General features: G+C 47.0%; 2 protein-coding genes across 2 annotated transcripts; one reads left to right on the forward strand and one right to left on the reverse strand.

Moving 5' to 3' along the window:
- Positions 1-2,429: 2,429 nt before the first annotated feature.
- On the reverse strand, positions 2,430-4,303 carry J4E79_010162 (uncharacterized protein; the record flags this gene model as incomplete). Its single annotated transcript, XM_049359001.1, has 3 exons — positions 2,430-3,151; positions 3,236-4,108; positions 4,168-4,303. 3 exons carry the CDS (start codon positions 4,301-4,303, stop codon positions 2,430-2,432), a joined length of 1,731 nt encoding a protein of 576 aa, XP_049206379.1.
- Positions 4,304-5,090: 787 nt separating this feature from the next.
- On the forward strand, positions 5,091-11,802 carry J4E79_010163 (uncharacterized protein; the record flags this gene model as incomplete). Its single annotated transcript, XM_049359002.1, has 4 exons — positions 5,091-5,252; positions 5,307-10,730; positions 10,783-11,733; positions 11,785-11,802. The coding sequence occupies 4 exons, from the start codon at positions 5,091-5,093 to the stop codon at positions 11,800-11,802; spliced, it is 6,555 nt and encodes a 2,184-aa protein (XP_049206380.1).
- Positions 11,803-13,021: the final 1,219 nt, after the last annotated feature.

Consider the following 13,021-nt stretch of genomic DNA (forward strand, 5'->3'; position numbering starts at 1 on the left):
AGCCTAGGTCTATACCTCTTTCTTCTATATTCTTTTAATAAAATAAAAGAATTAGTATTATAAAAATACTAAATTATTCTTAGAGTAATATTAATTACTTATTACTTAGAATAATTCTAGAATCTAGAATATAGAAAATAGCAATAAAGCTAAATTTCTAATAGTAACTAAAGTAAAACTTTATTACTATAGATCTTTAATAATAAAGATAAAGTTATTATAGTAATAATAACTAAGATTATAGACTTTTATTTTTTAGATAATTAATAACTTAAAGAATCCTCTCTTTTTCTCTAAGAGAGATTACAAATACTAGTATATATAAAGTAGAACGCGTTTTTAAGACGTCTTTTTATATATATAATTCTAGTAAAATAGATTCTTTAAGCTTATTAAAGCCTCTAGCTAGTTTGCTTTTAAAATAATATACGTAGGTAACTAACTACTCTCTAAATAGAGAAAACGTATATAAAACTCTATTATCTTATATTTCTATAAGTAGAGTAAGTAGAGACTAATACTAGTAAAAGTCTTAGCTAATACTGTTATTTTATTAATATTAATAAGAAGTACTCTAGTTTCTTTCTTATTAATTATTAATAATAATAACTAAAAGCTTTTTTTCTTATTATTATAAAATAATAATAAGTACTTTTCTTTTTATTATTAATTATAATAGAGGCTAATTAACTACTAAATAAAGATTATAAATCTTTAAATAGCTTAAAGCTAAAAAGGTACTATTATAATAATAGATAAAAAGTATAAGTTAAACTATACAGTTCTAAAATAGATATTTTATTAATTCTAAAGAATAACTCTTTTAGAATAAATAAAAATCTTTTTCTTTTAAATATATTAATTACTTAGAATAAGTAATAATATAAATAAAATATGTTCTAACAAAGCTATAAGCGTCTAGCTAGGCTTATAACCTATAAAGAATAAATAGATAATAAGAACTATTCTCTAATAATAGAATATAGCTTTATTAGAATAAAGTAGTTAAATACTATAATAAATAGTATAACTAATAAAGATTATAATAAAGTAATTATAGAGTAGATAATAGGTAAAAAGTAATAATATTATTGCTAGGTAAAGAATAACTATAGAGAATTGCTATTTCTTTTATAGAAAATAGCTATTAGAATAATTATGTAAATATCTACTTATTTCTACCTAGAGATAAAGATTTATAATTAAATCTACTTAATTTCTATTAATTTCTAGATTTATAATCTAAGTCTACTAAATTCTTCTTATCTTCTAGATTTATAATCTAGACTAGTACTAATTATATTAGTCTATACGTTATATTACATAGACTAATAATTAGTTTATTACTAGATCTTTTAGTAATTATAGAAAGAGAGATAAGAAGATAAGAGTTATTAAATTACGTAATAACTCTAATATTAACTAAGCTAAGATAAATAAAAGTGTTTTAGAATCTTCTAGTGTAGTAGATTAAAACTAGCTACTAAAATCTTAATTACGTAAGCAATTAGATTTACTAGAAATTTTTCTAATTTATTAAGAAATAATAATAAGTGTAATCTTAACAAAGCTTAATAATAATAAAAAGATAATAATAACTAAGTTATTATAATCTTTATAGAAAGACTTTAGATAAAAGTAAAATAATTATATATAGTATAAAGTATAACTTAAATAGCTTAATAAAAAGTAGCTAGTATAAGTCTAAAGACTTATATAGCTTAATACTTTAAATATTTAAAATACTACTCTTTAGTGTAGCTAGAATATAAAGTAGCTAATTCTATCTAGAATTACTTTAGATCTTACTTTTATTTAGAGTATTATATATATATTATAATATTATAATATTATACTTTATAGTATATATAATTATCTAGAGTTTTAATATTTATAACTAAGTATAGTATAGTAAGTTAACATACTAAAATACTATTATACTATACTTATAGTAATAATTACTATAATTACATTTTATATCTAGTTAAATAATTACTTCTAGTCTACTACTTAGTAGCTACGCTTTTATTTAGTGTTAGTTAAGTATATATAGCTCTATAAGCAGAGCAATTAGTAATAAGTTTTAGATCTACTTTTAGATCGCTTAGTAAATAATGTTACCTACTTTTATTTTAGAGCAGGGAATAAGGTAAGAATAAGAATACTTACGGTAGTGAAGATAGCGTACGACAGCTTGGCATACGGTTAGTCGGGTGTTTTTTTAACTAATTAGGGGATAGTCCTAGCGGCGATTAAGTTTATGCTGAATGTCTTTCATTGGCAGATCATCTCGCTACCTTATCGCACTCATGATTTTCGAAAAGAGGATGGTTATGCCTTTCGAGTGTTGTACCTTGCCAAACACGATCTTGAATCTCGTTCCTCCATGTACGTGCCGTGCCGAAGCAGTTCTTATGCCTTGTAGAGATTCACTCTTCCGGCTCTACGTTCTCATCCACACCGTACTCTTCGACGATCCAAGCACAGTACTTCTCCCACTTGCTCACCCACTCCTTCAATCTTTGTGCCCGTACACCCTTCCCAAACATTCCATCCTTGACATCCTGGGTCCACTCTTTCGCACTGTAATCATCCAGACTAGCCCAACGCACGCTGTTCTCCGCCAATGAGCCCAGGCCTTCAAGACCAAGATTCTCCCATCCTTGAAGCGCTTGCCAAAAGTCGTGCGACATGCCAGATACACCTTGACCAAGGATGGTGGGATCATCGTTGCAAAGCGAGCAAGGAACTCCACGGGCAAGCAGCGCTGGCAGAGGATGCGACATGATGCTCGAGCAAAGTCTTAGCACTTCATTGGATACTGGGCAGCTCTCCACTAGAATTCTCTTTTCCTTGACCATGTCGATAAGGAGTGGATGCTTGTAAAGGCTGAACCCGTGTCCTATGCGCCGCGTACCCAAGATAATAGCGTCAAAGAGATTCTCGTCAGTTGAGTCGCCGTCGCCAAGCGTTTCCCCGGCATGGAAGAAGAACGGTATGTCGACTCCTTCTTGAGCACAGGCCTTGCGAAACCAGAAGAGCTCGGGCGCAAGGTCTGAAAGCGGGCGGCCGAGGTCTTCCTGGCCTACGAGGTCGTAGCCTGCGATAATCTCGGGGAATTCGATCTTCATCTCGATGCATTGCTTCATGCCTGGCCGATTGTTAGTATGGTAATACAAAAGCTCCCAGACGCGTTGATAGTGGACGAGATGTGCGCGAGCGGCAAGCAACTTACTCTCAATCACCTGCTTCTTTCCGAACTGTCTAATGGTCGTCCAGATCATTCTAGCGCCCCAAAAGTCTTTCCCTTCCTCACTCGCCTTAAACTTCTCAATCTCGTCCGCCAGATGCTCAAGCAGATTGAAGTGATCCGAGTCCCAGATCTCTTTTTTGCTGCTGCGGTAGGGCGTATAGAACGCAGCACGCAAGTCAACGTAGTATACGCCATCGTCGACTAGAGCCTTGCACATCCTGCGTACGAACTTGCGGAAGATGGGCTCGTAGTATATGAGGGAGCCGAGAATAGGAAAGCATGATATGAACTTGCGCCATACTTCGTTGGGGCCTTCGTGATGAGAGAGGTGCTCTGAATGGGTAATAGTGACACGGGAGCGAATCCATTCGATGAAGGCCTTCTTGCCGCCATTTGGAAAGGTATCCGCGGCTTGATTTACAGGCACTGGTGTGTTCGCAGTGTAGCTGTCGTTCCATACTGAAGCGTCACCGTTCGCGTCCTTGGAGTAGGTGAAGGAGAAGCCGGTTTTGCGCCTGGTCTTGTCGTCGGTGATGGGACTATCAGCTATAACGCAGACACCCTCAGTGTTGAAAGCTTCTTCAAGCGCCCAGTCAAGGTCCACCATGGCTTCCAAGTGACAGTGCAAGAGTGCGCCTTTCGGCATTCGCTTGACTATCTGCCACAGCTTGCTCTTCTCCATGCGCTCCTTGGCAAGTGAGAACATCATGCCTGGAAAGACATCGACATGTTCGGTTAGTAAGCTGTCTTCGTATTCCTTTGTCCAGAGGGTCTGTTGCTCCTCAAATCGAATCTGGGAGACGATGGCGCATGCTTCCTGAGCCATGGGCGATAGATTCTGGCGGAACAGATAGTCTGGAGGTGGTTAGACCACTGCACATGCTGTACAGTGACGAACATTTTGGTTCACGAACCGCTTCGTTGTCTCTTCTCTTGCTGAACCAAAGCGTCTCGGCCCTGTAAGTACTGTTGGATGAATGGGTCGCTTAGGTTCGGGACGCCTTCGGCCTGCGCCCACTCGTCGTCGTTCGCAGCATCGTTCGTAGTCATGATAGCGGCTGTGTCTGCGCCTCAGAACAAGGAATGTTTGGTGAAGGAAATGTCGTTCACAATTTGTTGTATCAGTGTCAGACGCCGCCCTATCGGTGACTTCCGCGAGTTCCTTCCTGAATGGAGCTAGTGACTGCTGACGTAACAGGGTCTAACTCGTGCCAAGAGCGGCGAGATACGGAGGCCTGCACAGATTACATGTACCAGCAGGGCAGGCGGGTACACAGGCAATGGTGTCTTTCACTCTCCGAATGTGAAGTCTAAGCCGCACCGCAATCGCCACTATTGTCCCATTCACAGCACGCGCTCTTGACGCGTTGGGGCTTTGCTTATCGATTGCCTAGCGCGCGTTGGTGCATGCGCGGGGCGGTAGCGGGTGATGGCAGCTGCACGGTCGCCTGCGATGGCATAACACATCATCTGCGCTCCATAGCACCGCAACCTCGACGCTAGACGGCGGAACCTCGCCCTGTGATCACCCACGTCCTTTATTGCCACGCCGACCGGCACCCTCACTAATCACGTTGCTGATGCCCCTACAGTACTGCTTTTTCTAGATCCGGGACCGTCCATACTTCACATCCGCGGCTGGTGAAGCAACAAGACTTGGCAGGCACCACTGTGCATCGCCGTACCGATAGCACGACTTTCACACTTCGCAGTTGTGATACGCGCCACCAACCCGCACGCTCCGCTATCCATGGAGCCTCTTCTCTCCCGGCGATAGGCGTTCGACCAGCCTGCCACCAGCGCGTCCCCCAACCCGGTCGCCAGCCTCTCCACCGCCATGGCTTTCTTCTCTACGCTCTCGAGCTCCATCGGCCGGAAGCTGCTCCTCTACGGGTTGCGCCACATCGACATACTGGACAAAGACCCTGCCGACTTCGTGAGCGTCGATGTCGGGTGGCGCACTACACTCGAGGTTCGGGACGTTGGGTTGCACGTCAAGGTACGTCCCGGAGATGTCCATCACTGTGCGCCTAGTACTGACACCATGTTCTAGAAACTCCTAGCACTATTACACCTCACCCTCCCTCCCGAGATCCAGCTGTTGAAAGCGCAAGCCTCACTCCTCCAGGTTACCTTCGTCCTCGAATTCGGCGTCCCCCAGATATTGATAGAGGTACATGGCATACGCGTAGAAGCTCGGTTGACCGAGCATGTCGAAGGTGCTCCCTCTTCAAATACTCGCCGACAGCACACCCAGAAACGATCCTCGCCACCTTCAACGGCCGCTTCGCCTTCCGCTGCCCCCAACAACCAGGACACCGATGGTTCAGACAATGACACCGATGACGACGACTACGTGCCCACCGTAGACGAGCTGGCCAAGTCATTCATAAAGACGGAGCCTCTGGAAGAAATTCGCGAGCTGCAGCATGAGCTCGAGTCTCAACCTACGTATATGCACGAGTCGGTCGCATCGAGCGACGATGGCGAAGAGGCTTCTGCTGGTATTGGAGCGGCTCTGACGATCCCAACATATCTTCGCAATATGTTGAACACCGCTTTAGATCGTCTAAGCATAGTTGTCAACAACATCGATATAGATGTGGAGGATCACTTCCCTAACGATGCCATGGACTCGTCAAAGTCAAGCGAAACCTCACCTTCTTCTCTGAGCTTTCACATCGAGCGTATAGCGATTGACTCGACCACTGCCAAAGATGTTCGCATTGAGGCTGAGTCTACAACGTTGCCTCCCGCCACCTCGAAGCTAGGTAAGCGGAGGATGCGGGTGGAAAACATCTGCGGGCGCCTTGTGTCCGATGTCAAAAATTTCGTATCTCAATCGCAGCTCTCGCAGACGACGTCATCTCCGCCTACTTGGCGATCTCAGGCGTCAAGCAGCCATGAAACCACCAGCGAACCTGCGACGAGTCAAGTTCAAGACCAGCCTGTTGAGTCTAGGCAATCCCTACAAGAGGAAGTGATAAGCTCGACAACATTCCGGAGCGATGAAGAGGCGTCATCCAGCCAGATCGTTTTGCCAACAGAAGTCCAAAGTGCCATCTCTCACGGAGAAGCTGCCTCACCCAAGCGTTCTTTATCCCCGGACCAAGCACAGCTAGCGCTGTCGCCGCAAACAACAGACGATGATCGTTTTGCAGACGCTACTTCCGATGACGGCGTGTATGGTCAACAACTGCAGCCTTCACTCGGCCAGTTTCAGCAAGATCATGATTTCCCTGATCTTGGCGAGGGTAGTTTATCGTATGACGACGAGGGCTTGCTCAACTTCGCGATGCAGAATGACATGCTCAATTCACAACTTGAGGAGCAACCGGCGATGGAACAGTCCTCGGAAGCGGCGGCGTGGGGGCTAAACGGTGCAACTTCAAGCCGACATACTCACATCTCCGAAGCCGCTAGCGATGCATCCGTGTCAGACTTGCCTACTGTGTCTGCTCTGGGTCGCTCCTTTCCAGTCCCGAATGTGATCGACTCATCGTCTCAATCGGGCCATATCCAGGCACCCCACATCAGTACTGACAATTTGGCTGCAGCACATGAGCGAACAACGGATGATACTCAGGAGCTTTCCGACGACGTGCACCAGCACCTTGATTCATCGCCTTCACCAGATGAAGACATGGCCCAGTCACGGTTTTTCACGCACGATGAGGCTGAAAGTATGTACATGAGTGCAGTGAGTGCGACGCAGGCTAGTTCCGCTCATGCTGGGCATGTTCCCGGAGGCTGGGACTCTTCGTCAGACTCAAGTAAAGAGTCTAGTTCCGATAGGTCGGAACCGATACCAGAGGATATGATATCCGGTAGCATTTTAGCGCCATTGCCAGAAGCAGACGATGGATGCGAGACTCCACGTCCGGGAAGCCGCCAGAGCTCGGTCTTGCCGCCAAGACCCGAACTTAGACAAACCCCTACGCCTGACGCGCCCGGTCCGCGAAAACATGCCAAACGGTTTCTCACCATAGATGAGATTACTGTGTGGTTCCCCATGGCCCTCGGTGATAAAGAGCATAATGATGCAACAAGTGAGCAAGTCGATGATGCGGCAAGCATGGAGTTTAGTCCTTCCAATTTGGGTGAAGATTCTATTTTCACGGAGATGCCAGGATCGTTCTCCAATTATGCACATTCTTCTTCACATCGTCGAAAGCCCTCCCTGGAAGCGTCGTCTCGCGGACGACCTACCCCCGCATCCCCACCAACATCTCGGCCTCCAGCGCAGCCCACGACAACAGGCGTGGCTTCGATTACTGTCGATGTCGGCTCCATAGTCGGTCATATGGACATTTCCACTGGCCGCATCATGGCCGCTATGTTTGCTAGGGCAACACAAGCTCTCACCGGGGAACAGTCCTCAAGCGAAGGAACTGTGAAATCGAAGTCCACGGAAACTTTGGAATCATCTCCCATGAGTCTTGAAGTTTGCGTGCAGAGCATTGCTCTATCGTGGCTGGAGCACGTGTTGGCGGAATCTACGCAGGAAGGGTCGCTTTCAGGGCACCAACTGGAACTTCAACCTCCGGATGCAATATTGAGAGCCAATTTCTCGGCTATACACCTCACCAGTGGCAAGCCTTCCGGTATTTTGCGAACTCAACTTCATATTGGCAAGTTCACATTAGCATCTTTGGATCAAGGCATCATTTCCTTCCACAGCTCACGGCCGAAATCCAGACGGTCGGCCAATGTCCCGCTAGAACAACCCAATCACGATATAGAACTGAAGTACGAGCAGGGGCAAGACGATCGTATCACCATCGTCACCCGTCCCCTCAACATCTTGTTTGACATCCAGAAACTGGACGACGCGCTGGGCTCATTTGGTGGGTTCAGCGGCATATTAGAGTTGAGCAACTCTATCAACTCTAGTAGCGCAGTCGCAAGTCCTGTCATATCTCCAGCCCGTTCTCGGCCTCGCGGTGTACATTTTGGTGATGGTCTACCTCCCCCTGTCAAAGAATCACCACCCACGAAGTCTCCGAAGATCGACGTCAAACTCGGTGAGGTATCCTTGGCCCTCAGGGGGAAGTCATGTTCCATGCAACTTCACACGACAACGGTGCGCATTGCTGTACGGCAAAGCAATGTGCGCCTCAAAGTTTCCGAGACACAGCTCACTGGCCCTTACACCGAGGTCGCCCCCAAGACTGCACCTTTCTTTGGAGAATTGAAAGGCACTGAAATCAACTTTCTCTTCGCTCCTGGCGAGCAGGATCTCACCAGGCTAATATCCTTAATCACGCCGTCAAAGAACCCGTATGAGAACAACGACGACATCCTCATCGAAACCCTGCTACGTCAGCGAAAGAAAGGTTCCGTACTCCGAGTTGAAATCGCTGAAATCGGTGTTCATGTTTCAGATCTTGAACACATGAAAGCCTTTGAGGCTCTGGGGATAGAGCTGGCTCGATTATCCAAGGTCACCAAATACTTGCCAGATGATGATCGACCTGGCCTTCTAAGCCTCGCATCGGTGAAACGGCTGGATGCTCGCGTCACTGTGAATGAGAAACTTGGAGATGTCTCAGTCATCTTGCAGGAATCGGCATTAGCACACGTCGGAGTTCCTGCTTTGCTTGCTGTCGAAGTAAGCAAAGCGACTGTTCGGCGCAACGAAGAAGTATTGGTCCATGAAGTTGTGGAGCTAGACCCATCGGACGAACTACCCGTCATCATGCTGAGGATGGTGGGCGATGAGATGGAACCCATGGTGAAAGTCAAGTTGTTCAACCTATGCGTTGAATACCGAGTCAGCACGATTATGGCAGCGCTGGGGATTGCTGAGGATGGCACGGTAGACGATCTGGCTATAAGCCTGGCCTCAAGCGTCGCAACCGTCACAGGCGCATCCTCTCCTAAAACCATCAGCCGACAATCTTCCCAGGCGAGTTCGCCAGTCACAGCAGTCTCTCAGCCGCTTCAGGTCGATCTTTTACTGAGGGATTGCGCAATTGGTCTCAATCCTCGGAAATCACTCTCGAAGGGTCTCTTCGTCCTCACGGAAGCGCATGTTACGGGTAAGCAAGCAAGAAACGACTACTCTGTCACGGTCGACCTCCGCAAGGCTTCGATGCATGCTATAGATGACATAGCGCGCCTAGAAGAAGACCACGGACCTGTCTCGACCATACCCTCTGCCAACGGCCAATTAAATGGGCTGAAAAGCTTGGGCTATGTGTCTTTGAGTTCGATTTCGGCCGCAAAGATATTTGTCAATATTGCAGGTGATGGACGGGAACACCCACAGCTCGTGGACGTGGAGTTCCAAAATGAGCTGTTTGTTATCGAGTCATGCGCAGATTCTACACAGACGCTCATGACAATTCTGAGCGGTCTACAGCCCCCGACGCCACCATCAACCGCAGAGCGATATCGTACGATGGTACCGCTACAGCAAATGATGAAGTCATTCACTGGCGATGAACTTTTGCAAGATGAAGAAGCCGAGGCCGATGACTTCATGAGCAATGCTGACTTGATGGAAGATGATCTGTCAAAGAGTCTTACTTTCGTTGGGGGACTCTACAATTCACAACCCTTACCGACTGATGAGGAAATGGGTGACAGCCTTTTGGCAGAAGACGATCTCAGCGCTTTGGCCACACCGCCTATAACTCGCCAACGTGGCGATCGAGCTCTCCTTGAGAGCTTCCAGGAGAAGCACGAAGTCACTCAAGGAGAAGAAGCGTTCGATTTTGACGGCGACTACTTCGGAGGGTCAAATATCGAACCAAAGGGTAAAGCCCGTAAATGGGATTCTGCCAAGAACCAATATCATCCATCCAATGAGTTCAAGGTTACAGGCGCTCCACTAAAGGTACGCGTCCGCGACGTCAACGTAATCTGGAACTTATACGACGGCTATGACTGGCCTCGAACACGCAGCGTTATCAGCAAAGCTGTGGATGACGTTGAGGCTCGCGCCGAGGAGCGACGGCATAAGGGACGAGAAGAGGATGACGACGATGACTTCGTTGAGCAAGACTTCCTCTTCAACTCGGTTTGGATTGGTGTGGATGTGAAGGACGAGAAAGGAGCTCTAGCCCGACGTATCAACCATGATATTGACGATCTTGCCAGCGAGACGGGCAGTTACGCGACGTCAACAGCGACACGCTCGACTGGAGCTACTCTACGGCCTCGAAGTACTACCAAATCTAGGCGTCGTCTCAAGCTCGGGCGTAGTAAACACAAAAAGATTGCATTCTCCCTCAGCGGGGTCGCAGTTGATCTTGTCGTCTTTCCGCCGGATACAGGCGAGACGGTCAATTCCGTTAATGTCCGCGTACGAGATCTAGAGGTTTTCGATCACATGCCCAGCTCTACCTGGAAGAAATTTGTCACGTGCGCAATCGATCCAGCGAAGAGAGAGCTCATTCGTCCGATGATAAATCTTGAACTCAATACGGTCAAGCCGATCACTGATCTAGCGGCTTCGGAGCTCGTCATTAAAGTAAGTCTTGATGCATGTTGAACATCCCAGCTCTTGCTAATTTGATCGTCAGGTGTCTATCCTTCCACTCCGCTTGCATATCGATCAGGACGCTTTGGACTTTATCACGCGTTTCTTTGAGTTCAAAGATGATTCCGCACCCGCTAGCAGCCCAGCTGGTGACCAGCCTTTCATTCAGCGGTTGGAAGTGATGGCGGTTAAGCTGAAGTTGGACTACAAGCCAAAGCGCGTGGACTATCGCGGCCTCCGGTCCGGCCACACAACGGAGTTCATGAATTTTCTCGTCCTCGACGGCTCGGACATTACCTTACGCCACGCAATTCTGTACGGAATTACATCGTTCGACAAACTTCACAAGACTCTCAATGACGTGTGGTCACCGGATGTCAAGAACAATCAGTTACCAGGCGTACTATCGGGGCTGGCAGGCCTGCGACCTTTTGTGAATGTCGGTTCCGGCCTCAAAGACCTCATCGTTGTTCCAATGCGCGAGTACAAGAAAGACGGTCGAATTGTGCGCAGTCTGGGGAAGGGTGTACACGCATTCGCTATGCACACAACGTCAGAAACGGCACGTCTGGGTGCGAAGGTGGCGATCGGCGCGCAAACTGTGCTGGAAGGCACTGAGGAGTTCTTGAACCCACAGACTGCCTCATCGAGCCGCCATCAATCCCTCGACTGGGATGGCGAAGATCCCAATTCCGACACAGAAGAGCCACGCGCCGTATCGAACTACGCCAATCAGCCGATCGGTGTGGGCGCTGGTCTTCGCAGCGCGGTCCGGCACTTCGAACGCGACTGGAACACTGCTCGTGACGCAGTAATCGCGATTCCTGCATCGGTCATGGAAGAGGGTAGCGGCACGGGTGTCGCAAGGGCCTTCCGTAGACATGGACCGACTGTCGTCTTGCGACCTGCAGTTGGTTTTACGAAAGCGGTGAGCAATGCGTTACTAGGCGCAGGCAATGCGCTTGATCCCGAATCGAGGCGTAAGATTGAAGATGTAAGTGGTGCTACTATACTAGTGGTGTGAACAGAACTGACATTTGTGCAGAAATACAAATCTTACTAGCGACCAGTCCTCGTTAACACGAGTATGAAGCGAAGTAGCAGGCCATCTCTGCTGTAGGCTATTTGTTCACGATTTAGTGTTTCTCTTCACTTTTCTTCAGAGCGTTTGCATAGCGACGGACGGAGTTTGGGTGGTGAAGGCGTCGCATTTCCAGCCTTTTGCTATGCCGTTGGCACTGGGCAGGCGTTGTCACACATTTTGACATTCTGATCTTTCGCTGAATACCACTGAATTTCCTTTAAAGTGTATATAATACTAGATTCCAAGCCGCAGAACGTGCTTTGTGTAGAACACTGTCGCTCGCTCCTGTACATGCTTTCCAAGGCTCCCATTCTGATGTTGTCTTTCCCGTTAATCATGAGCCTTCCGGACCCATACTCCGTCCTTCTGGTATCAAGGGCGTGATCATACCCTTGGTAGGTGAGTACCTAACTATGCATCTCTGCTACCGAACTAACAGCGCCATCCCCGGACTGGCCTGTCCCAAAGCCTGTTCCCCGTCCCATTGCGCACGCCGCCTCGTCTCTACCTCACGGGCGGCACGTCGGTCTCGAAGAGGCAGGGTATCGATTCGGTCGTCTTCGCAGCTACGACGTGTCATCTCGCAGAACTTTTCGTTTTCGGGTGAATCCATATTAATCAAAAAGTCGACCTTGCGACGGGAGATGTTGAGGCTCATGGTGACGTTTCTGGTACTTGATCTGAACCTGGTCAGCTGCTGTCGAAGCTCCCGAGCGCGGGGATGCCTCACATACGTAAGAAGTTACAGTGGAACGTAGGTGATTTAGCTCAAAGTAATGTTTGGTCTTGTGTCACCCCGGTTTGATATTGTAATTCTGGTTGGGATGATGGTGAAAGCTTCTAGATGTTTCGGTGGGTGAAGAAACTCCGCTCAGGTAGTTCTATTACAAATCTGGTCGTGGAAAGATTCGTGTGCCGTTCGACGTGGAGAGATAAGGACACACAGGATTTATGTGGAGGGGCGGCTCAGGCCGCCCCGCAAACTTGACCGCAGTCAAGGTGCATGAACTTCGCCACGTTTGTGTGACCGGCACCATAACTGCATGGGCTGAGCGCATCCGAGCTTCAACTTGCTCCCCGACACATCTGTCGAGTTACTTTCAAGTACCTAAGTAGATAAGGATCGCTTCGTCTGACCTATTTACTCCATCTTAATACATGACTGCTTTGCGTAAAATCCATCGTCACCTGGGTACAG

This window comes from Alternaria viburni (assembly GCF_023758015.1).
Source record: "Alternaria viburni strain BMP 2772 chromosome Unknown scaffold_29, whole genome shotgun sequence".
Classification (NCBI taxonomy): Eukaryota; Fungi; Ascomycota; class Dothideomycetes; order Pleosporales; family Pleosporaceae; genus Alternaria; species Alternaria viburni.